The sequence below is a fragment of the Asterias amurensis genome, chromosome 7 (assembly GCF_032118995.1).
Source record: "Asterias amurensis chromosome 7, ASM3211899v1".
Taxonomy (NCBI): Eukaryota; Metazoa; Echinodermata; class Asteroidea; order Forcipulatida; family Asteriidae; genus Asterias; species Asterias amurensis.
This window is the reverse complement of record NC_092654.1, coordinates 12,507,249-12,533,054: the sequence shown is the minus strand read 5'-3', so window position 1 is coordinate 12,533,054 and position 25,806 is coordinate 12,507,249. Positions and strand designations below refer to the sequence as shown.

Below are 25,806 nucleotides of genomic sequence, written 5' to 3'. Positions count from 1 at the left end.
AAGGACCAACAAAATAATCACAGTGACAGTATGATTGATCTGGTAACCTCTCACTATTAAATCGGCAAAACTATTGAATACCTTTTCAACTCATAAATCACAAATTAACAAAGGAGTTAAAAGCAAAGAAATATTTTGGTAAAGGTCGAGTACTTTTAATTCTCGCTGGGAAAAAAATAAAGCTTTATTGTCCTAAGCAAACTGACCTTAACTTTGTGATGGTGTCGGCAAAAATACTATCATAATTTTTTTTCAAATACAATCCAAAACTATTACTACCAGTCCATTTAAAATTCCAGCATTACTTATAGCAGGAGTGTTACTATTTGTATCCTCACACAACTTTGTTTTTTTCTTCAGAATACCAAACAAACAATTTTTACGGCAAGCTGAGAAAAGCTATCAAAAGGTGATGCTATTTTATGACAAGGCCAACTTAGTGAAAGGTTGGCTTGAACAAACAAGTTTATGAAAAACCCAAGACTAGTTGTGCCGCAATTAGCTTACAATACAAAACAAACATTGAAAGAGGGAAACCATATCTTATTCAAGGAGGATTTGAAACTTTGCGTGGTATGACTTGGAGTATAGCTTTAATAGTGAGATTTTCGGTAGCACCATGTGAAAATCTCTTTTGAGGTTGATTGGTTCTGAGAAGAACCGGTAGTTGACGACTCAACGTTTCAATTGAAGCTTGGACTGTCGATCTGCATTCTCCTGAAGACGATCTTAGCAAACTGATCGAAACGTTGAGTCATCTTATTCAACCCTCTCTTTTGGGATATACAAAGCAAAGATTTAATTCCATTAAAGTTTCCACAGCCAAGGAAAAGCCCAATTGATCATTTAACCAAAAATAAAGAGTGTGTCGATGTTAGTGGAATAATGAAAGGAATACTATCTAATGCGCTGCGTTCTTGACGTAGTGGCGCTATATAAATGCCCTATATGTATGTATGTATGTATGTAATACTTACGTTGTCCGATGTTTGGCAGACAGCTTTTCCATTGCCGGGGACCGTCAAGAAGTCTTTGAGTTTAGTTTGTGGGGAGTCGTTGTACTTATTGACTCGCTTCTGCCAGTCTTCTTGTCCACTCTTCTTCAGGGCTGACAATCTGTGAAGAGGATTCAAAAAGGTTGTCTTGTTTTACTTGCCTGCTTCTCATCACAAGAGCAGCAGTAACAGTAGGTTGGGGTGGATCAGGGAATTACTGTCTTTACCCCCACCCTAATGCGCCATAGTGTGGTTATGTATTCCAGTTTTGAATAATCGTGTTTGGGTATGAATGAATATACCCCGAGAAGTGATGCAAACATGTTGGAGAGCGCCCTCATGCGGGAAAACATACTGCGCATTCCCACCTTAACCCCAAACCATTGCGCCAACATCAGTGCAATTATTGTCAAGTTTACCCACTGTTCGGTAACAACGCTGGGGCAAGTCCCGACTAAGGAGATCCCCAACCCCCGGACCAAACCATGCTCAAGGAGAACTTCCCTCGTTTGGACCAAATTGGCCACTTTTCAATCACGAAAGAAGTTGCAAAAAAAGCAACATCCTTAGCATATAACCATAGTCGACAGTTAAGTTTCAAAAACTGCTTCTCATTTACACGCAGACAATGTATTTGCTTTTATCTTACAGAAAATAGTAAAAGAGTGCTGAAAAAGGGTTTGGTCAAGAGAAATGCTCACGGACACTACAGTTTTAATTGGCCAGTAGTACATGCCCCTAGAACAAATTCTGCTCCCACTTGTGTCCCCTCCTAGCTCTGCACCCAAGGCATAGAGCTACATACAGTCCTCTCTATTTTTTTAAGTAGAAGATTTGAAAAAAGTGAATAAATAAGTATAATTTTTTTTAATAGTTCCACAGAACTCATAGGCCTGTATTTGATTGACCGATTTACGACTTAAAATACAACAGAAAGGGAGTTGATCAACATACCTTTCTGCAATGGAGGTAGACGTCTTGACCGGCTCTGTTAATTGCTTCACCTTAGCCATCTCTTCTGGTGTGACCGGCTGCGTCCGGTAACGCCCTGGGTCTGGTGATCGTAGTCGTCGTGGAGTCACGATATACTCCTTGCCGTCTTTTCCCTTCCCAGGCGGGGTTTTGTGCCTGAAAGAAGAAAAAAGGAGAGATTTTATGAAATGAATTGACAACTCTAAAAGAACAGTTTGTAATAAATCATTGAATGATGCTGGTTCTCTCCCTATGATTTGCTGGACGCTTTCATTTTCACATAAGTTGCGATGCGTGTCGAATGCTACACAGTTCCAATCCGTGCAAAAGTCCTAAAGTAAAAGAACAACTTGTAGTACATCATTGGAAGATGCTGGTCGTTGACTAAGAATTTTCTTGTTCACTTCATACTTTTTAGGCCTTTCCAAACTATGAAGTTCTGATCTGTGCAGAATGCTAGCAATCCATGCGGACTTCCTAAACCTTTAAAACGCAATTCAAATCCACTTTTCGTTCACATTGCCAATGTGAAATCAACTTCTTTGCTACATGGGTCCATAAGCTCCTCCACTTCGCAGACAGGGTTGGTTTAAAAATGGACCGAGCCGTCAACAAGCATCAACACTAGATTGACATTGTCGCAGTGTCTGTCAAACTTACACAGGTCAGACCTGTGTCCAACACAGAGACTTCTTGTAGTGTGGGGAGGCAATTCCTGTACTGTGCAGAAACCTCCTCTGGAAAGAAGCTCGCGAATCAACTCTGCATGGCATCAAGAAGATTAAGAAGGTTGGTTTCAACTTGGATCGAGTGCTCTTCAAGCGACATTGTAGCAAGGTCTGTCAAACTAAAACCGGTCAGACTCATGTCCAACACAGGGACGTCTCATAGTGTGAAAGGGTCTGCCCAGCACTGTGCAGAAACCTCATCTGGAGTAAGCTCCCAAATCAACTCTGCATGGCCTCAAGAAGTTTAAACCGCCAGGTGTGTATGGGGTGTTGAGTAGGAAAGAAATAATCAGAAAGGGTGTAACCGCATAAAGGCGTATCTGAAGGAGTTTCTTGATAAACGCAGAGGAAGGAGATTGGGGTTGTGCGTCTGACGTGTTCCCCTAAACAGTTTGCCAAAACCGAGTTCTTAACCCGTAAATGACCATTACGCGATATGTTTTCTAAGCCTATTTATAGAGTCAATACAGTTCACACTGGAAGCACCCCAATTCAATTACTTTATTGGATTAAACGTCTCAATTGCCGGCTTGAACAAGCTTGTTTCCTTGTCTTGTGGTGTAGCTTATAATTTGAGGGACGTCATTCGGTAATTAAGTTAAGGGTGGTCCGCAAGGCATCGACATGCAATGTCCTTTATTTTTCCAGGGTCTCAGATAGGAACATGTGGGTTAAAACACTTTAATAAGGTTTAATTTCTAACAAACTTTCTGCTGACGATGCATTACTCAAGACAACGATCTTGTCTGTTATTCGTGGTCTTAATTAATAATAAAGATAATGTCTCAACGTATGCTTCCGAGAGCAATTTGTGAACATAAAAACTCATCTTACACTTTTTATAGACGTTTCATGTGTGTTGTATTGTCATTTAAGACTCTTCAAGAAAAAAACTACAGTGTCGAAATATCCAACTATTTACTATTTCTTTGCTTTTACACCATAGGTCCTTTTGGTTGGTAAGCAGGGCCCAATTTCATAGAGCTGCTGCTAAGCACAAAAATTTGCTTAGCATGAAATTTCTTCCTTGATAAAAACAAGATTACCAACCAAATTTTCATTTCTTGCATATTGCTTGTTACTTGTATTCAGCTGTTGTTCGCTCATCCTGAAAATCATGTGGAAATTTGGTTGGTAATCCTGTTTTTATTGAGGCAAACATTTCATGCTAAGCAAATTCTTTTGCTTAGCAGCTCTATGAAATTTGGCCCTGTTTGCAACAGCTTACAGTATTTAAAATATAAACTCAAAGGAGACTTCTTTTCAAGTAGAAAGAAAAAGGCAAGCTCTGTTAGGTGCAGTAGATTGCTGTTATAATTCAAGTTTTTATCAAAAGTATTTGTCTCATGTTTTTCAAAAGTTCAGTCGTGTGTAATGCCTTATGGAGTTGGAAACTAACATCATATCCATGACAGCTCAGTTGGTACAGCACCAGCGCAGAGGTTGTTAGTTCAAATCCCAAAATTCATCCAGTCAGTTTCCCTTGTGGTTTATTAGATAATAATATTAACAAAAACACTTACATGTACAACCAGCCATTATGATAAATTACATTCATGCTCGAAGTTCTTCTAAAAATATTATCCTCTCTCCAGTTTGGCTCTCCCTCAGTCCAGCACTTCAAGCTCTAATCTTAAACAAACTCGTACTAAACACATGTACGTAAAGTTCAGCTGAAAGTCAATGTTACTCTGATGATCATATCTTTGTCTCAAAGGTGATTGATGACAGCATTTATACAGATCCGCAAACAACGTCCGGACTGAGGTTGGATTTCCAGTCAACCAGGAAATCACAATAAATGTGTAATTCTCACCATGGTAACGCCCAAACAATTCCTTGAATTCATCATGAATAAACTCAAGTGACAAGTTTATATTAATGACCCGATTTCTGATACATGGACTTAGACTTTGTTTTAAACCAAGTCAATGAGGTTTAACATTTGTAGTTCAGTTTTGTTAATTTGCAGAAAGTATACTTCGATTTGACACTGTCAGGGACAAAAGGAAATTAATACATGAAGGTTTTACAGCAGAGTTTGCCCTGAACTTTTTCTCCCATTAGTTAGCAGTCTGTAGTTTTCATTAGTCACTTAACTTTTCTCCATGGGTTAATACACATTGTGCTTTTTATGAAACAAGTGGTGAGGAAGGTTCTTGCTCTATGGTTTTTCGTGACTCGTACGAAAATCAAGGGAAACTGACTGGGTAAATATTGAAATGATTTTTGGGGTTGAACAAAGAATTGACTGGAGTGGGATTCGAACCAACGACCTCTGGATTAACGTGCCGGCGCTCTACCAACTGAGCTATCTAGCCCTATATTGGCGGTGTCCCTATTTTGTCAATATCTTTGTTCGGGGGTGCCAGTCAGAAGCCATACAACCGTTAACTGCCATGTAGCCAGGGATCACACCCAAATTACGATACAACCTGGGAAGCGGCAGCCAGGGGATCACCAGTACGAAAATGTAAGCATTTTGGAACCAACGGGACTTTTGAAACATTTGAACAATATCATCCAGCATTACTTCACATTTACAAAAAGCAATGAACCATTTTATCCATATATCCACTTTAAGAGAATATGTGGTGTTTCGATAAGTATTTGGCCAGCAGACTGATTAACTAGAGAGAAGCATGTATGATTCATTGTTATCATTCAATTTATGTGATGGTCAGAATGAGTATGCAATACACATCTTAAAAGACAATGTTGAGCGGCCAAGAGTAGCACAGAACTTTTTGTACATTTATCCGTAACGGAAACCTTTCCGTTTGGACTGACTTCTAAAACAGGAAGCCACAATATGCTTTGATGCATATCATACACACGGAAACAACATGAATTAATGTCCTTGACACACCATTGTACACAAGTATGGTTTCAGAACTCATGAGCTATGACAATAAAATGTGTTTCATGTCACATTCACAATGACTAACAGTGTGACCCAGCATGACCTGAGAAGAAAATGCTAAGACTAGCCATAACAAGGAAATAATATTTACTCACAGCAAGTATCTGCCGACTACTGCGTTATCAAAGCTTTTATTTCCTCCCCTCAGCACCCTCAGTTAATAATTTAGTCCTCCAAAACAAACATAATCCAAAGTAATTAATGTAGTCCAACAAGATCCTTTATTAAACTAGCCGAACAAAATGTGGAAAATAAAAACAAACAGATAAAGAAATTAAAATGGTTGGTCTTATTTTCTGAAATCCATCGTTGATTTATTTTTGCAGGTAAATCATATTTACAAGTGAAACCAAAATAGAAACATAAATTAACAAAATTAACTGGGCCCAATTCATGGCTCTGCTTACCGTCGAATTCTGCGCTTACGATCACGATTCCCCGCTTACGTGCAAGCGCCGAATTTCTGCACTAGCCTTGTAAAAATGCCTAATAAAGTGGAGTACGCACGAGCAGAAGCCCAAATTCGCCGCTAGCCTGTGAAATACGCTTGCCGTAAGCACAGATTTCTCTGCTTCCGTAAGCGCGGATTCTGTGCTTACGGTAAGCAGTGCCATAAAATTGGGCCCTGATCAATTGGAACTTACATGTACATTGTGCGCAATCTGACCCAAGGTCCGTCCTGATCCATGACAAGAAATTATTCCAATGGGGTTGATCTTCAAACTAAAAGATTTGCTCGTTTAACAAATTCGGCAAGTAATGCTTGTTCCGCTTTGTATAGGGTATCCACTACGCTCTGGACCTTAATAAACTTGGTCTACCTAATACTACTACACTAAATTAATACCATACAAAAAATAATTATATTATGTGGAAGTGGCTGCTTAGTACACGCCCACCAGTAGTTACCTAGACACGAACACCTTAACATCTGGTGATCGGTGCTACTCCTGGGGTCAGCCTTACTGGTCCCCGTCTACGTCAACAAACGCTAATGTAATATTGACACAATATATTCACACATGATTCCTTGTGACGTAGGGTGTCAACTTGAGAGATGTCCTTATTTAGGGGTTTAGGTGACACCTCTTGGAAGTGTGTGAAACTAAGGCAATCATGGACATAAAACAATAATAATAATACTAGACCAGGCCTGCATATTCTTCACTGAGGCAACAAAGGTGATTGCCTCCATGCCCCCTGGTCATTGCCTTGGTGTCCTTGAAGTGCTCTAGTAGAAAGTTACAATTTCCTCATAGGGTGCCCTCCAAGGAGAAAATGCCTTGGTGCACTTGCCCTTTCAAAAAAATTAAGCATAGAGGCCTGCCTACATATGAAACAATCTGATAACTTCTTTCCTGATACATGATATTGAAAATGGACACTTAAATGCCAGGGGAACCACCTCAAGAGGTCCTTAACTTTTACATCCTTCCTTAATGTTGGGAGTTCCAACCACCCCTGAATAAAAATGGTATCTCCCTTTGTCAAATCCAACACTAATACCCATTAAGCAGGCAGGCCTACGAAAATTAAAAAATTAACATCATAATAAATTTGGGCACAACTAGTCCGAGAACATTATATGCTAGATTAATTTAACCAGGTGAACACAATCGTGTTTTCAGGTTGGGTCAAAGGATTATCCCAGGAAACTGCATTTTGAATTAATACACAAAAACATCAAAATAATATAAAGTGCAGGCTGACACTTGAAAGTGAGAATTTGTCCGGACACAACCCTTGGAAAAAAACCGGAGCTGCAGAAAAGCAGACTCACTTGAATCATTCAAGAATTTGCTGAAGACCCATTTTGTTTTGTCGACAGTGAATTTTTATGTTTTGGGCATCTTTGATTTGGATTTTCAATCTGTGTTGGAGACATCTTAGTGCTTTGCAACCTCTGAAAAGCAGTGTAAAGTTTTAAATAAACTTTCCAATCTTCTTCAGTTCATTTCACAAAGGGTCTATGTACTTTTGTTTTATATACAAAAAACACAATGTCCACAGATTTACAATGTACACTTAACTTACACAGTTTGAAGATAACGATAGTAGAAAGCTTCCCTGAAAATATTACGTGCTGAGGTGCTGTAGTTTTGGGGAAATGAGTAAAACAATGTCATGAAAATAAATTTCGTCTCACTGATCATGAGACGAAAATTATTTTAGCAAGTAAAAATGTATTTTCATGACATTGTTATACTCATTTTAAGGGTAGCTTTCTATTATCATTATCTTCAAACGGTGTAGGTTTAATGTATATCTGTGGACATTGTGTTTTGTGTTACAAAAAGTACCCGAATCCTTTAATATGCTAATTCATTTTGGGCGGTCAGATAGGTGAAGATCTTGCTTGCCTTTTATAAACCACTGGACCCCCGGTTCGAATCCCATCAGGGGCACTATGCGGATTGGGTTTCCAGTCCCTAATTGACTGGGTGGGTTTTCCCTGGAATAAATGTCCGGGTGATACTCCCACATCTAAAACTGAAACTTCTGAATTATCTTCTCTACATGGCGTTCTTGGCTAGCATAGTGATTTTAATCACTTTAAAAGTTTGCTTCTGAGAGTCCTTGGAATCAATAAATGAAGAAAAAAAAAAAAATACATCCTGGGCTTTGGTTAAAGGCAGTGGACACTATTGGTAAATACTCAAAATAATTATCAGCATAAAACATCATTTGGTAATGAGTAATGGGGAGAGGTTGATAGTATAAAACCATGTGCGAAACGGCTCCCTCTGAAGTGACGTAGTTTTCGAGAAAGAAGTAATTTTCCACGAATTTGATTTCGGGACCTCAGATTTAGAATTTGAGGTCTCGAAATCAAGCATCTGAAAGCACACTCCTTTGTGTGACTATGGTGTTCTTTTCTTTCCTATCTCGTAACTTCGACGACCGATTGAGCTGAAATTTTCCCACAGGTTTGTTATTTTATGCATAATGTTGAGATACACCAAGTGAGAAGACTGGTCTTTGACAATTACCAACAGTGTCCACTGCCTTTAAACCCTGATATACCCTTCAACCACCGACTGACATTTAGACATTTAGAATCGGCAACTCAGCCAGAGTGAAATTATCCCAGCTGCAGAGCGTACCATAGACTGATCACACGCTGGGTTCTGTGTACAAGGTTAAGGCATTGAGGGAAGTAATACATGGTCTGTCAGCAGTATTACATACAAAACAATGTTTACCCCACACAATGCTAGTTGGTCCTACATGTATAATTACAACCAAACATGTAGGTAATGTAAAAAATACATTTCTGTTTGTTTGAATGGTTACACACAGTGTTATATAGCAAGACCAATTTTAGTGCTGGGCTCTAAATTCAGTTTAGTCCACCAAGTGTGAGCGCTTTAACAAAATTAATGATATTTGGTTTTCGGTAACACCATGGGAACACCATGTGTGTATCTACTTGCCAGATGGAGTTTGTTCTTAGAGAACTGTCTTTCCTTATTCTACTACCGCGGTGTAGATTTATCGGATGTTAGGGAGACTTCTCAGTGCTGAGAAGAACTGTCCTGCTTGTTTAACTACTACCCAGGCGGAAGGTATAGAAAAAGAAAGACATCTAAGAACAAACTCTACCCGGCAAGTAGATACACACATGGTGTTACAAAAAAACACAAACATATATTGATACCTCACCTTGCAATGCCTCAAATCCTATAAAATTAATTATGTTTAGATGAAGTGCAATCTGGGGGAAATCAATTATGCTGGGCAGCACAGTGTATTTCACTCACAACGTTTTTCGCTGGACGAAGTCTTTAGTTCTGGGCAGGGAGGCCCGGCACCGCCCAACATGACTACAACACTGGTTACACACCTGTGTTCCAACACCCCTATGCTTTGACACCACTGTATGCACATGTTCCGACACCACTGTATGTTCGGACACCACTAGTGTATTTCTTATTCCTAACCATAACACTAACCCTATACCAAAAAACCCTAACCCTAGAATGTAAACCACAGGTTTTTTTTTTCCGGAACATATGGTTGTTGGGGGAAAAAAATTACATTAATACCTCACCATGCAATGCCTCATATCCTATATTATAATAATCATTAAGATGAAACAACTCAGTTGTCAGTATTACCATAGTGTATTGTCTTGTGACATCACACTTGGTTCTTGGGTATTATTTGTTCTTGTAAAACCTCTTAATGCTCCAAACAGAGTTTTAACTGGAGATGTGAGAGGGTGGTGCTTTGAAGGCATGGTCGTTTGTCACTTTGCTTAATAGAATTGAGATTGAGTGATACCCAGTTACGATCAATCTTAGCTCTTTGTGAAATCAGCCCCTGCAGCAACCTGGCACACAAGTTTGCAAGCCACCCACCCAGCCCGGCTCTCACAGCTGTACTTTTTTTTCCAACCAACATCTTGGTAATTGTCCATAGTATTAGTCTGCCCTAGCTTTGAACCCAAACTGTGGCCACCAGGGATAACTGGAACTATCATGGCCTTGGATAGGTTGTTACTGTAGTAGTAACAGTTGTGTCTGGGTAGAGATTTACTTGCATTGTGGTGAAAACAAACTTGTTTACTTATACACACAAAAAGAAATAAAGTTAAAGGCAGTGGACACTATTGGTAATTAGTCAAAATAATTATTAACATTAAACCTTACTTGGTTTAACAAGTAATGGGGAGAGGTTGATAGTATAAAACATTGTGAGAAACAGCTCCCTCTGAAGTGACATATTTTTCGAGAAAGAAGTATTTTTTCACGAATTTGATTTTGAGACCTCAAGTTAAGAATTTGAGGCCTCGAAATCAAGCATGTAAAAGCACACAACTTCGTGTGACACTGGTGTTTTTTTCTTTCATAGTTATCTCGCAACTCCGATGACCAATCAAGCTCAAATTTTCACAGGTTTGTTATTTTATGCGTATGATGATATACACCAAGTGAGAAGACTGGTCTTTGACAATTACCAATAGTGTCCACTGTCTTTAAAAGGAGTAACCCGTCCTAACTTCGGATGAGTTCAATTCGTCCTACGTATTTTGATACGGAACCGAACTCGTCCAAAGTCTTAACATTAATCCTAAATTACGAAGAGTTTGGGGAAATCGACGGCAGGCCCTTTTTTCTCTTTACTTTGAGTTGACAGTATTTCACATATTACAGATATGTTTCTATAATTCTAATGAGGATTGGTCCTGGTTTGAACTTTACAGTTGGTGAACTTTCAAACTTGAAGCATTCAATTTTCTCCTGGAAAAAACCCCTTATAACCAGTTGTTTGTTTGACACGACCAATCCCATCCGGCACTTTTAACGAGGTGTTTCAGTTTCAAGAATTCAGCGCAAAGTTCAACTGTGTCATGTTATACTGAGCATTATTCATATTAAATATTAAATGGCACTGAGGTAATCCTACCAGGAAATTACATTATTTGTAAACGTAAAATTTTGTCATTTTTATTCCATGCTGAAGAGTTGAATGTTAAGTGTGATTATTAATGGTGTTTATGGCCATGCAGTGAAGCACACTGAACTCAGGCTCTAGTATTTCTGATCAGCAGGATGTGGGTTCAAGTCCTGATCTTGACACTCGAGTCCTTATCCACGACCCTAAACCATTATTGCCTCGTCCTAAAGCCCTAGGTCCCCTGTGCTGTCTCATGTAGGTAAAAGAACCCATTACACTTCATTTAAGGAACATTACAGAATTGGTTTTGCGGACAAAACAGTTGCTGGCAGTGTATGCACTTTATGTAATCCACCAGATATATTAACTGACAAACCGTTAGAAGTTTGAGATGGATCGGACATCTGGGTCACGAGAGAATAGTGAAAAAAACAATTACAATTTTTGCAATGCATCGATGTCAAAATAAAAATGAATAAAACGCTCACTGAGTGATAAACTCCAAACGCGAAGTTAGATTACCTATATCTCATCAAATATGTCATTTCACTCAGAAATATTTCAAGGGATGTTTTCAACTATCATCATCATTAGACCGTGTAAGTTTTATGTAAATCTGTGGCCTTCACGATTTTTGTTTCTTACCAATTCTGTAACGTTCCTTAAAGAAAGTGTTTTGCCCCTGTGTTTCAACACTTGTAAAATCTCACAAGGTGCTGCATAAATAAGTACAATTTTTGAAGAGCTTCAAAAAACCTGTCTTAAAATATAACAGAAACCCCTTTTAGACGCCTGTAGATAAAGCGCTATATAAAAACTAACTATTATTACTATCACAATAATAGCTTATATTCCTGGAAGTACCAATATAGCTGGTGTTAAACTAATTACAAAATTTTAAATTAATTATTACCTTTCTTGATGTATAGCCTAGCAGTATGGCTGACACAAACAGCATGGAACAAATAATAGCTTGAAGGTACGTTGCATTAGTGCAAAACAGACTACATGCAGAACGATATGAAAACCGTTGACGTAATTTCCAACTGCTTTCTACCCTTTCCCATACATGTTCTGTCTGGCGTAGCCTACAACAAATGAAACAGTCACTATGCATGCAAAGTTGACTCCAAACCAGACAAGTTGAATGACTATCCTCTTTCATATATAAAGTTCCTTTCCTCAAAAGAGTAAATGAACAACAGAATCCGAGTGACCCAAGAGATTCAACAATGACCTTTACATACAGTTTTTCAAACCACATACATGAAAGTTTTGATGTGGCGCTTGTTTTTTTTTTTCCTGGAAGAAACAATTAACATGGCCTGTAGCAAAACTACAAAATCAACAAAACTATGAGTGAGTCATGTGGAGTGAACATGTTGGGCATGTCAAAGTGTCATAAAGGGATCTTTAATAACATCACAAACTGGAAGAAAGAAAAACAAATCCCTAAAAAGTGAACCAAAACACTCTCTTGTAACTAGACCCTGTAAGTGTAAGTATATACTCTCACAAAAGAAGAATGAGTTAAGCTTAAGAAATTCATCAACAAAGAAAGCAAACAAAGTATGTAGCGGGGAACCAACTACAAACAATGAACATTGAACTTGGTACATGGCTAGCACTATGTGAATGGCCAAGTTGTTTACCCATGTGCATGATGTGCATGTAGTAACTCAGTGAAACAAGCTTCTTTGGGGCCCAAACTGCATGACAGCTGCTAAAACATCCTTTTTAAACAACACACCAAACAGTTATTGGTACATTGTAGTATACAGGATTGGTAAAGCTGACTAAATAGTAGCATACAGTGTTCTGTTTGGTGTAATCAGTCATCGTACAATACAGAAAGAAAGTGGAAGAAATCATCCAGAAAGTATCCCTTACTTTAAATTGCAATAACTGCTAAGCAATCCCTCGCACTCACAAAAGGGCAGGGACCGGTCCTTTTCAGTCGCTGGTCCCCGGTGCTGCGAACGCCCTACCAAGTCATATTCGAAACACCAACACAGTCACACTCCAGACATTCAAGAGTACATTAAAAACACATCTATTCTCTTTTTGCGCATGAACAACTTTTCCGTTGCTCTCTTACCAGCGCATTGAATTTTTTTGTAAAATGCGCTTAAAAGTCTTGATATTATGATTATTATTATTAAGCAACTTTTTTTTTGCTGGCCAGTTAAACAGTTGAGCTCAATCTTGACCATATTTATTAACTACAAACGTTTCCATTGCAAATAGCAAATCAGATATCAGTGTACCGTAATTCCCTGCGTATTCAACGCATCATATCTAATTTTCAGAGGTAAAAAATCCAGAACATCTTAGATCTAAAGCCACCCCTTGAGTTCAGTGTAGTAGAAGCCAAACACTGAACATACAATGTCTCCTGTTTGTGCAAAGTTTCCAAAACATATTTGTTTATCAAATCAATTTGTTGCGAAGCAATGTTTTCTTCTTTTCTGCAACCCAATGAAATTGGACCCTGGAGTTACTTCCAATATCCCCCACTGACTTTTGGTACTCAAAACCAATCCCATGCTATGTACTCACAGTGAAACCAATGATGTATACTGACATCATTGCAGGAAGGTGGTTTCGAGTACTGTGACTCATCTCATGTTATATTTAATCATCTATTTCTAATTGGAAAGTCAATGTTCTTCGCTGTTAAAAATAATATTTTCTAAAGCCAAGTTGGACACTTTCGGTAAACAGTATTGTCCAAGGCTCACACTTCGTCTCACAACTTATATATAAAATAACAAACCTGTGAAAATTTAGGCTCAATCGGTCATCGGAGTCGTGAGAAAATAACGGGAAAACCCACCCTTGTTTCCGCACGTTCCGCCGTGTCATGACATGTGTTTACTATAATCCGTAATTCTCGCTGTCGAGAATTGTTTTAATGTTTTCTCAAAAAGTAAAGCATTTCATGGAATAATATTTCAAGAGAAGTCTTTTACCATTACCTTCTATAAACCCTGTAAGTTATTTGTAAATCTGTGAACTTTTTTTTTTTTTTTTTTCCGAAAGTGTATAATGGCTTTAAAGCGGGGCAAAACTTTTCAGTTAATCTTAGTTTATACTTCCTAAGAATGCTAAGTGAATTTTGACTACACAATTTGGTTTTCACTGCGAATGTTTTGCAAGAGTTCAGCACAACTCAATTCTTTAGAATTGTTTATTGCCACCTTGAGACGACAAAACTCATGTCGCATTCACATTAGCAGGAAGTACATGAAACAAACACAAACTCTAACAGGTACAATTAAATAGAGGTAATCTTGTCAACACAGGGATTGACAAGCAATAAAACTGGTAGTGCTCCATGCATTTTTCTCACAATCAGAAAACCTCTTGTAATCAAATGTTGACATCCTATCCAACAAGGTAATTCTTTAAAGACACTGGACACTATTGGTAATTTTCAAAGACCAGTCTTCTCACTTGGTGTATCTCAACATATGCATAAAATAACAAACCTGTGAAAAGTTGAGTTCGATAGATCACTATGAAAGAAAAAAACAACCTTGTCACACAAAGTTGTGTGCTTTCAGATGCTTGATTTCGAGACCTCAAATTCTAAACTGGAGGTCTCGAAATCAAATTCGCCGAAAAGTACTTCTGTCTTGAAAACTAAGTTACTTCAGAGGGAGCTGTTTCTCACACTGTTTTAAACTATCAACCTCTCCCCATTACTTGTTACCAAGTAAGGTTTTATGCTAATCATTATCTTGAGTAATTACCAATAGTGTCCACTGCCTTTAATGATATGATACAGAGAATGGTAACAACTGTTCATCAGATTGAGTATTCCAAATGCGGCTTATTCTTCCGGTGTGGACTTAAATAATGTTCTTCATTGTACTCTATATATTTTGGAATATACATCAAAAATGCTAACACCTTTTGGAATGAAAATTTCACGGGTTTCTTTTAATGTCTACATATACATGTAGGCCTTTAAGACTAATACAGTCTGAGCGGTTCCAGAACCCAAGGGTATATTTTGCCCTCAAAAACAACATTCAACATTTTTTGGGTGTAACTTTCTCTAAAGTTTAAAATGGCATAAATGTATGCTAGAACAAGCATTCATAGACCTTTTTACCTAACCCCACTTAGCAGTGCCAGCTAATACTTCCATGTACATGACAAATACCAGCTGACAAGGACAGAAACACTGACAAACTACTGATCTACCCAACAGGTCAAAAGAGGTTATAGCAACTCCACATGCTGTAACAAAACTTCTAACTTCAAAACTTCCAAAGAAGGTCAGGTTTGGGTTTATTCCCATGATTTATCTCCATTTGCCTGCAGGACACTTGTTGTACAAGCTTGCAAATCAGCCCAAGGTCCTCTTCAAACTAACCGTACAATTGTCTTAGCAAATTCCTTCACAACTTCTTGAGATTTCCACAAGCCCAAGATGGTAAGGAGGTGACATGTCTGACAATAGTCCACCCGCAGGCAAGGACTTGCTCTATGGTAAAAACCTTGAGTGTCACTGAATGACTGATGTGCATCTAAATAAAAAGCCATAATTATTATTGTTATTATAAAATAACAATGCATTATTTAATTTGTGTCTTCATCTTTTTCATCACAGATCTTTTTCATTCGGAACTTCAATAATCTATCTTTCTGTAAGAATGTTAGACTTGTGGACAAGTCGTTAAATCGGCCCCACGCGCTGAGATAGTGGTCTCGCGAGATCACTGCTCTCGCGCGAACTGATGGCTCCCCGAGAGCAGTGATCTCGCGAGACCACTATCTCAGCGCGTGGGGCCGATTTAACAACTTGTCCACAAGTCTATAAGAATGTAGGCCTGTATACATAGCGCCTTGAGTACCTTGTTGGTAGATAAGACTTTGATAGTAGTAGTACATAGTATAGAACTCTGAGGGACGTTGGGGCACTGATCTTCACAAGGCCATCATCCAACCATGAACCTAAAGTTCTTCCTTCTTTCGTGGATCTTCCTTTTATGATTCTACTACAACAGGTTATCCCTCAGTGATCCCGCAGTGATTCCATACAAATTGAGCCATAATCCAGGACTACCCTAAACACCAGTTTAACACAAGTACAATGTAAAGCCTTGGGTTGTTGAGTAAAAGACCATGGAATGAAATGTTAAAAGCATGGAACTTTGTCAGACCATGGTCAGTCTGTAGAATTGGAACAATTGTCTGATATTCAGGCCTCGGTAGAGCAAGGACCTGGACACATGTGCAGTGGCACGTACTGTACTTTACATGTATGAACACTTGTGCACCACCTTCCTGTTATGTTAAAAGTTTTGAAGGTGTCTACATTTACATAGCTTTACTCAGATCAAAAGCTGTTGTAGGCTTCTATCCAAAAGTTTGAATTGCCTTTTTAAAGGAACACGTTGCCTTATATAGATCAGTCGAGTTGGTCTTTGATAAGCATTTGTAACCATTTGTTATAAAATCTATATTATGGTTGGAAAGATGTTTTAAAAGTAGAATCCAACGATCCACACAAATTTGCCTCAAAATTGCATGGTTTTCCTTTTCCTTTACGAACTATACAGTCGGCCATTTATGACCATAAATGGCCGACCGTGTTTGTCGACTATGTAACAAGAAAACGACGCAATTTCGAGTGATACTTGTGTGGATCATTATATTCTACTTTTAAAATATCTTTCTAATGCTATTTATAACAAACGGTTACAAACGCTTTTCAAAAACCAACCCGACCGATCCAAGGCAACGTGTTCCTTTTAAGAGTGATTGACAAACGAATACCCACAACAATTGTAAAGTAGAGAACTTACCATGCTTTGACCCATACGTACCACAGACCAGCTACAATGAGCACAACCATCCAGCTCAACATATTTGCAACAACCGAAAAAAAGTATCTCTCACAAAGTATTAACTTACAATCCACTTCAGGGAAAAGTATTATTAAACGGAAGAACTTTAAAACTCGGGGAAACTCCAGAGATCTCAAATAAACATTAAATCATATCCGCAATATTGCAACGGCGGTGAATCATGTTTATTCAGCTTACATGTATAGGGCAACATTAACAGCATATTGTGTATAATAACAATACAGCAGTCAACGATTTTACACTAAGAACTTTGATCCGTATAAGAACTTTGATCCGAGATTACCAATATCTATTACAAGCAAATCATTGTTTTGATGGTTGTTAAACCCTAATATTAGTGTAAACAATCTGAGTGTACACTCCAAGGTACATGTAGAGTCCCTACCTCCCGCGAAAAAAAAAAAAAATAGTAAATAAAGCCAAACACTCCCATCAATTTGTTTTGAAAAAGGTGGGTTGTAAGTGCTGAAAGCACACAAGAACAGGTTTTTTTTTTTGCATTCAGGGATTTTTGTGTTTATTTTTTTATTGGGGGAGGAGGACTGGAAATAAAGCACTGTACATTTTAAACTTAAGATTTAGATAATGATTCTGATTTGTCTTGGAATATCTTTATTTGGTAGCGCACTAAGCACCCCATTTGGACATTTATTTCAAAACTTTGATAGGTCTAATGGTTTATTTGAATCTAAAATTTCAAGGGTAAAAGTGCAAAGCTGCCATTCAAAATTTCCGACAGCTGTTGTTGTTCAAATTTGTTCACATTTGCTGGCAGTTTAAAAACCAGGTCAAACTTAAATACTGAGAATCTACATCCACAAAAATCTAATTATTAAACTTTACCCAGTCCCCCCACCCCCAACAGATTGAATTATTAAACTTGACCCAGTCCCCCTCCCAACTCCTGTTTTAACACCACATGATGGATCCCTAGTTACCCGTTTTTGTCTTTGTACCCTTTTGTGCCTTTGTTACTTTTATTGTCTGGATCGCCTTTAGATAGTGATTGTTTTCGCTTTTTGGTTATCCGCAGGCTTGTTCTCTATGTAGTCATATTTGTATTGCCTATTCTTTGTATGTACTGTTTGCCAGGAATGAAATGAATAAAAATAAAAAATAAAAAATAAAAATAAAAATAAAAATAAATAAATAAACCAATGCTAAACCATTTTGATGATTTTCCTACCTTTATAAATCCAACCATGCGAAACCACTCTCATCAGAATTTTAAAATTTGACCACTGAAACCATACAGCTTGCAAGAAAAATATACTGTCCCCCATTGCTTTTAAAATTAGACATGACAAATGATGCGTGTCCCGATAGTTAAATACACCCCCCCCCACTGACTCTTCCACTCCCCTCGCACAAACCCAACACCCCATGGGTTATGCTACCACCCACTGATGGTTGTGTCAAAGCTCAGTTACCCAAACCCCAAGGTACACTCCCTTATTGATGGATTCTTTAAAAAGAGTTGGCATTGACTGTGTATATTTTTTATGTCTATTCAATCATAAATCCTATACTTCACTGATCATCTATAATAAGGTTCAATGCTTGAGATCTGCAGTTTTGTGTGCACTTTTTCAGAAATTAAAAAAAGTGTTAAATGTGTCAACAGATATTAACTCAGGCATAAAAATGCAGGCTTTGTTTTTGTTGTTTTAACGCAAGTTTGCCCCCAAAACAAGGCTATAAAAGCCACTCTGGATAAAGGGCTACGAGAAGAACAATATCAAAGATGAAAATAACTCAGGGGAGCTGAAGGTAGAAATTGATGTTCCCCTTAAAACAGTTTAAATTGTTAAAGGTGGAGGGAATCAATATACCAGGCAAGGAGTTCAGAAAAAAATACAGTAGGGGGAATAAAGCTGATTGGAATGGCTCTTTGTTTTACTGTCAAGTTTCAATTACTGTCAAGTTTCAACATAATGAGGGGAAAAATCTTAAAGAAAGGCAGCCCCCTTTTTCGGGGTAGGGGAAATCTACTCACAAAATGTGTATTCAATCCCATAGAGAGATGTAAACCAAATTTGAATTTTTTGTCAGGAGTGTGATTTGACATACTGAAGATATAAAACCGTGAAAAGGGTGTTGGTCACCCCTTTGATGGTGGTAAATAAATTCCATTGGTATAAAACTGTCAGCAGCAGCTTACATACATTTGTATACATCCACTCCAATCCAATAAAACCTCAAGGTTCTGCTGGACCACACTCTGGAGATACAACATAGGGGGTCCATCTTTTTTAAGTAAATGCGAAGGGGGATTATTGGCATAGAAGAAGTCTTATATCAGGGATAAATCATCAGGGAAAGAGCTCAGCTCAGCTCAGCAACCATTTTTCTAACAGGAGAATGACAAGTCAAATTAAGATGAGAAATGAGGTGTTTTTTATTGGACTTTGCTCTCATCAAAATGACCTTTAAAGATTTCATTTCACTTTTAAGTTAATCAGCAGTCCCCTTCCCCCACCCCTGCACACTCCAAAGTCACCACAATGCAAGCTTCGTGTAATTTTGGCTGGTACATGTATACTGTTTCTGCTTAGCAATAGTTTTCTGTGCGTAGCAAGTTTTTTTTTCATTCCTTTAAAGGTTTTGGTCCCAAAACTGAAACAGGGAAATAAAAAAGGAAACATCATCATCTTTCATCTCTCAAAATAATGTTCTACCTGAGTAAAATTGTTTGGCTCATTTCTCAAAAACCACAGCACCTCAGCAAGTAATAATTTACGTGAAGTTTTCTACTGTCATTATCTTCAAGCCGTGTAAGTTTAATGTAAATCTGTTTTGTGACATACAAAAAGTACCCAAACCCTTCAAGACTCTGATTCTAATCTCTGTCCCTACGTGTCTAGTAGTACAAGACAAGTTATCCAAGTAACAATCAGTCACAATGTGTGCGATTGTGAAGCCATTTTCACACACGGTGGCTTTACTTTGCTTCATCACTTGAGAATCGAGGACACTCACGTCTCACATTTGATTACAAACAACTGGTGGAAGTTGCTCACCAGAAATGCAAAACAGCTGGAAGAGTAGCGCAAGATTTGCAAATTCATCTACCACTGAACCTGTGTTTAGTGAGTTTGCAGAAATCAAAAGGAGATCTAGTGAAACTGCTGACCACCAGGAAAAGTTGATTATTTATTGGTCAAGCTTTTGGATTAGGAGTAATAGGGCCAAGGCCAGTGAAATTGACCACACCCAAGCACAGCCCAGTGTAGTCTTGGTGCAAGACGCTCTTGTTGAGTTGGTAATCCTACACCTTTATCATGCTGTCACCATTTTGGTCATGTTCCCTGTTTCCATAACAGTAATGAATGCACCAGACTATTATTTCGTCGAACCTCAGTTTGGTTACAATGGGTTGGAATGGAGTAAAATCCAGATGGCCACACAGTGATAAAGGTCTATTAGCCCAGGAGGCTACGTTTAAAAAGCTCTAGCATATAGGTTTGAAAACCTTCAATTTTTTACTAAAGATATGGAAGGTTGGAAAAACAACAGCAAACAGATTAATAAAAAACAACAGACTACCTTAAGTCCTGTTGACTAGTCCCTGAAAAAGTCGACCCCTGAATTTGACATGACTTATAATATTTATGTCAGTGTCATTATTGAACAAGGAAATATAAAACCAGCGTTTCTACTTACCACCCTGAGTAACACCCAGCCTAGTTATTCACTGGAACACTGCTGTCGTTATTCCAACAGATGGTAAATATGAACAAATTTTCATCCACAGACCGATATCTTTTCATATATTGATGAGCTCTGCAGTTATGCACAACTGCATACATATGTATGAAGTAAATATGAAAACATAAAAATCCATAGACGCTCGTTATAGACAATGATGGTTTCCCAACCTTGGAAAACCATATTTTAAAGGATTCGTCATTTTTATAGTTGCAGGTTGTCTGTGTGACAAAATACACACGTGAACAGTCAGTTTTTACTGCATTTTAAGTAGATGAGTCAATTTACTACATTCACTATTTAGTTCAAACAGCACTGAAGAGAGCGGGGAAAAAACTCCTGGAACTTTATGAATGGTATAGGCATACCAGTGTCAGATGGCAGTACATGAGTCAATTTACTACATTCACTTTTAGTTCACACTTCACTGAACGGAAGAAAAACAAAATCCTGAAACTTTATGAATGGTATATCGGCATCAGATGGAAGTACACAAGTCAATTTACTACATTTACTTTCACTTAAATAGTCCACATAACACTGCACTGAAGAGAAGAAAAACAAAATTCTGGAACTTTATGAATTGTAAACCAGCGTCAGATGGAAACTTCCATGAGTCAATTTACTACATTCACGTGTAGTTCACACTTCACCGAAGAGAAGAAAAATTAAATCCTGAAACTTTATGAATGGTATAGGTATACCAGCATCAGATGAATGTAAAGTTTTCCAATGGCAACCACATGTCGTGTTCCAAACACAAAGTTGAAGACTCCACTCAGCAATGGTCCAGTAAGACATGCAGTATCAGATAACTGAAGTCCATGAAACGATGCATATAACACTGTTGCCAATATGACGACCACAGGGCATTATTACCATACAACTTCGGCTCAGCCTGAAGGACTTATTACTGGTTTCATATCATGTTTATATAGACGTGGTTGTTAAGCCATATAGGCTTATCATCACTAGTATATCAAATGATACATGTATGCGGATTACCTCACAACAGTGTGGCGCTTTGTGATGTCATCCGCCGGTGGCCAATAACCAGATCTTGTAACTGATGGCTGATTATAACACATACATCAGATGCTGCACTCCACCGTCCAATGACAACTGTATCTCTACAGACTGAGAGGGAAACCTTGGAAATTGCAATCCTTCAAGGCAGGGTATACTTTTGGTAATTGTTAAAGACCAGTAACCTCACTTGATGTCAAGTCCCGATTGTATCAAAGAAATATCTTAAGGTGCTGGACACCTTTTGGTAATTGTTAAAGACCAGTATGCTCACTTGGTGTATCCCAACATACACGTATGCATAACGTACAAAAACCTGTGAAAATTTGGGCTCAATCGGTAATCAAAGTTGTAAGTAAATAATGCAAGAAAGAAAAAACACCAACGGTGCATGTAAATCAAATTTTTTGCTTTCAGATGTCTGAGAAATGCTTCATGCCTGAAGCCTTTTGTTTAGATTCAAATGTTTTGGGAAAAAATTCCCTCATCTTCTCCGAAGATTACTTCAAAGGAGGTCATTTCTAAAACAAAGGCTTAAAACATCAACTAATCCCCAGTGCTGTTTAACAAGTAAGTTTTTAATGGTCATTAAATTTTTGGAGTAATTACAAAAGTTAAAATCTCCCTTCAAATGTAGCACTCACAATGTATCTCAGTCCTCAGAGCTTTTGAAGTTGGCACAGAAGCCAGAAAAAAAACATCTACCTCAATGATAATGCATGTAATAGTAAGTTTAACAGTAATTTTCATGTAGTATGTACTTTTTCAAGATCAAGATCACCATGTAATTAAAACAGGGTCTCCCAGTCCCAGCTAACGAACCCATCTGATTAGTGTATCAGATGTAAAATAATAATACTTACAACAGATGGTCCTCATTAACTGCCTCAGATAGTCCGTGTATTAATTAGCGAACAGGTAATCCACATCCAGCATAAAGTACCATCTGCAGTTTCACTGCCAAATGACAAACCCCACTGCTAAAAAGGTGGCAGACTTCGAACAACAAAAACACACACAGTACAGTTCCGAGTATACACACAACAACAACGACAGAGCCACAGTGTGTGCGCCCACTTCTCTCTCTCAAGTCTCAGTCTCATTCAAATAAAGGGTTCACACATCACTGAGTCACTTACCCACTGAAGTACGTTTACACTACTTTGGTTAAACATAAAAGGACCCCGGGTGCCTCACGCCTGCTGGAAATCCATCATAACAAAAATTCCATCTCTCTGAGTGGATCACAAAAGGGGCGTGACCTTGAGACCCCCTAAACAACCCATTGTTCAATCGTGTCAAAGGTTAGAAGGTGGGTCTGCATAAATCAATTATAATGATTTTTTTGTGGGTCCTCCGTTGGTATATCATCCTGATTTCTTTCTTCCTCTTTCTCTTTTTTTTCTGCATTTCCGTTGGATAGTTTGAATAGTCATGCTACATTCTTAAAATCAATATTTGCAGCGGTCATAATGTGGTAAAGGGTGTGCTTATCAGCAGAGGCTTCCCTGATACGGGTCTGTAAGGGCAGCTGTCAAAGCTTAGTAGAGACTCCGATCGGGGTAAAACTAAACCCCAATTAAGGTAGATGGAGTTGTTGAAAGAAGTGATGTTTAGCAAGAGTTCCCCATTGAGTAAATGAACTTCGAGGAGAGCAGAAGGGTCCAAATTTGATATCCAGATCTGAGTAAAACTAAGTCCCAATGAATTGAGGTACATGGAGTTTGCAGAAAGAAACATTGTCTGTCAAGAGTTCCCCTACTGAGGAAAAATGGACCCTAGTTAAGAACAGAAGGGTCAAAATTTGATATCCAGATGGGAGAAAAACTATACTCTCAATTGATGTATATGTTGTTGCAGAATTCCCCTGTTGAGGAAAAATTAACAACTAGGAGAGAGCAGAAAGGGTCAAAAACTGATATTCAGATCGGAGTAAAATTATATCCCAAATGAGGTACATGTCGTTTGCAGAAAGAAGCAATGCCTAGCAGGAGTTCTCCCATTGAGGAAAAAAATAATCTTAATAGAGAGAAGGGACCAAAATTGATATCCCAATTAAGGTATGTCATTGCAGAAAGAAGTATTGTCTGGCAAGAGTTCCCCTACTGGGGAAAATTAATTCCTGCATGTAGTAGAGAGAAGGGACCAAAACTGATATTCAGATCGGAGTAAAACTATATCCAAAGTTTCCAAACTGAGGTATACATGATTGTCGTTTGCAGAAGAAAAGCGGAACTCCACTAAGAGAAAAGAAGGGTCTGAATTTGTTATCCAAAATAGGGGTAGTAAGGTTAAAAGTTTGTCATGAGAGCGTGAGAGCCATTGAAGAGCTTGTGGAATCCAAAAAGGGGCAGATGGCAGACAACCTGGTTTTGTTGACATTTATACACTGGGTTTTTACAATAAAAACTATATTTACAGAGATAAGCAGAATTTGCAAGGATAAACTATAGAGCTAATGAGGGTGTGAGAATAAACTAACTTAGGTATAGACTGATGATGGCAGATGAAAAAAAGTACAGTAAAAGATCAGACTTGGATTGTTGTCATGACACCCAGACTGCTGCAGTTACCATATTCTTGGCCTTGATAGTCCCTTAAATTAATAACAAAGTTCTTTAAAGTTTAGATTTGTGGTCTGTTAAAAATGAATCAATTCTCAATTCGAGAAATAAAACAATTCCTACACACAGGCTTATTTATTAACTCTTGCAGTCTATGTGCCTATAAGAACTATAGTTTGGTTCTCTAGGTAGAAATTACAAAAAATGTTATTTGGTCATTTTGAGAAACGTCAGGCCATTAACCATTTTTTTTGCAAATAATATTTCAAGAAACAATTACTGCCGTCAAGGCATACACACGTTCAAAGCCAACTTCCCAAGCTTTACTTTGGTTTGAAATTTCATAAGGTCATTTTAGGGTCACACGTTGTGATGTAACCCATACAAATGCATGAATATGATAAGGACGATCCGATTGGCCCGGCCAGTACACAAGCAGGAAATTTAGCCCATTCATTCAGCATGGCACACTGCTCGCCATTAAAGGAGCCCTAACCCTCTCAATTCCTATTCAGATAACTGTCTGGCTTTTGGGACTCTATGCACAAATCAATGGGAGACTTTAAGATGATGATAGGTGGCTTCCCCACTCAAGGGTCCTCTTCCATTGTTCAGCAACAATAGCGAAGGACCAGTGTAAAAGTCTCCTACTGCTTATATCACACACACACTGTGCCAGCCACGCCAATCTTCAAAGCAGTGGAAACTATTGATAATTACTCAAAATAATTATTATCACTAAACCTTTCTTGATTACGAGTAAAGGGGAGAGATTGATAGTATAAAACATTGTGAGAAACAGCTCCCTCTGAAGTGACGTAGTTTTCGAGAAAGAAATAATTTTCCACGAATTTGATTTTGAGACCTCAGATTTAGTATATTAGGTCTCGAAATCAAGCATCTGAAAGCACACAACTTCGTGTGACCATGGTGCGACTACAAGGGTGTTTTTTCTTTCATTAATATCTCGCAACTACGACAACCGATAGAGCTCAAATTTTCACAGGTTTGTTATAGTTTATGCATATGTTGAGATACACCAACTGTGAAGAGTATTCCAATAGTGTCCAGTGTCTATAAGATATGCAAGTCCAAACATTTAGGTGTTGAGTGACCCTCAATGGGAGACTTTTGGATGGTCCTCTTTATTACACAGTTCTTGCCAGTAGTGCTAGGCTCAGACCTACACGCGCAATACTGAGCATGAACACACCGCTCAGGAGCTGAAAAACGGATCGTTGTGTCTGCTCCCGCAAGCGTCTCAAAAGTCAACCATTGAGTGAAAAATCTTGGAGGACTCATCAGGGCCCATTTTCATAGAGCTTCATAGGAGCAAAAAATAGCTAAGCACATTATTAATATGCTTACCAGAATAAGGTTACCAGCTAAAATACCATGTCAGATGTTAAATATGTGACTGCATGGTGTCCTGTTTGTTTTTGCTTAATAGCAGAATATTGCCCAGAGGGTATCTTGCCAAAGACACTGCAGAGGGTTAGTGGTTTAATTTTAAAGAGCTAAAAATGATACTGCCAAAAATTTAAACCCAAACCAAAACCAAAGCAGCAGACAAATGTATAATGTCGGTGTAAATGTTTGTTTTGACAA

General features: G+C 38.2%; 1 protein-coding gene across 3 annotated transcripts in view; it reads right to left on the bottom strand.

Annotated features, from left to right (window-relative positions):
• Positions 1-25,806, bottom strand: part of LOC139939492 (uncharacterized) — a 180,274-nt gene that overhangs the window by 24,125 nt on the left and 130,343 nt on the right. For all 3 annotated transcript variants that reach the window (XM_071935452.1, XM_071935453.1, XM_071935454.1), the window contains 2 exons: positions 1,950-2,123; positions 978-1,116 (listed from right to left, as the gene is read on the bottom strand). In XM_071935452.1, coding sequence (XP_071791553.1) covers positions 978-1,116; positions 1,950-2,123 — 313 coding nt within the window. The remainder of the gene's footprint in view (positions 1-977; positions 1,117-1,949; positions 2,124-25,806) is intronic.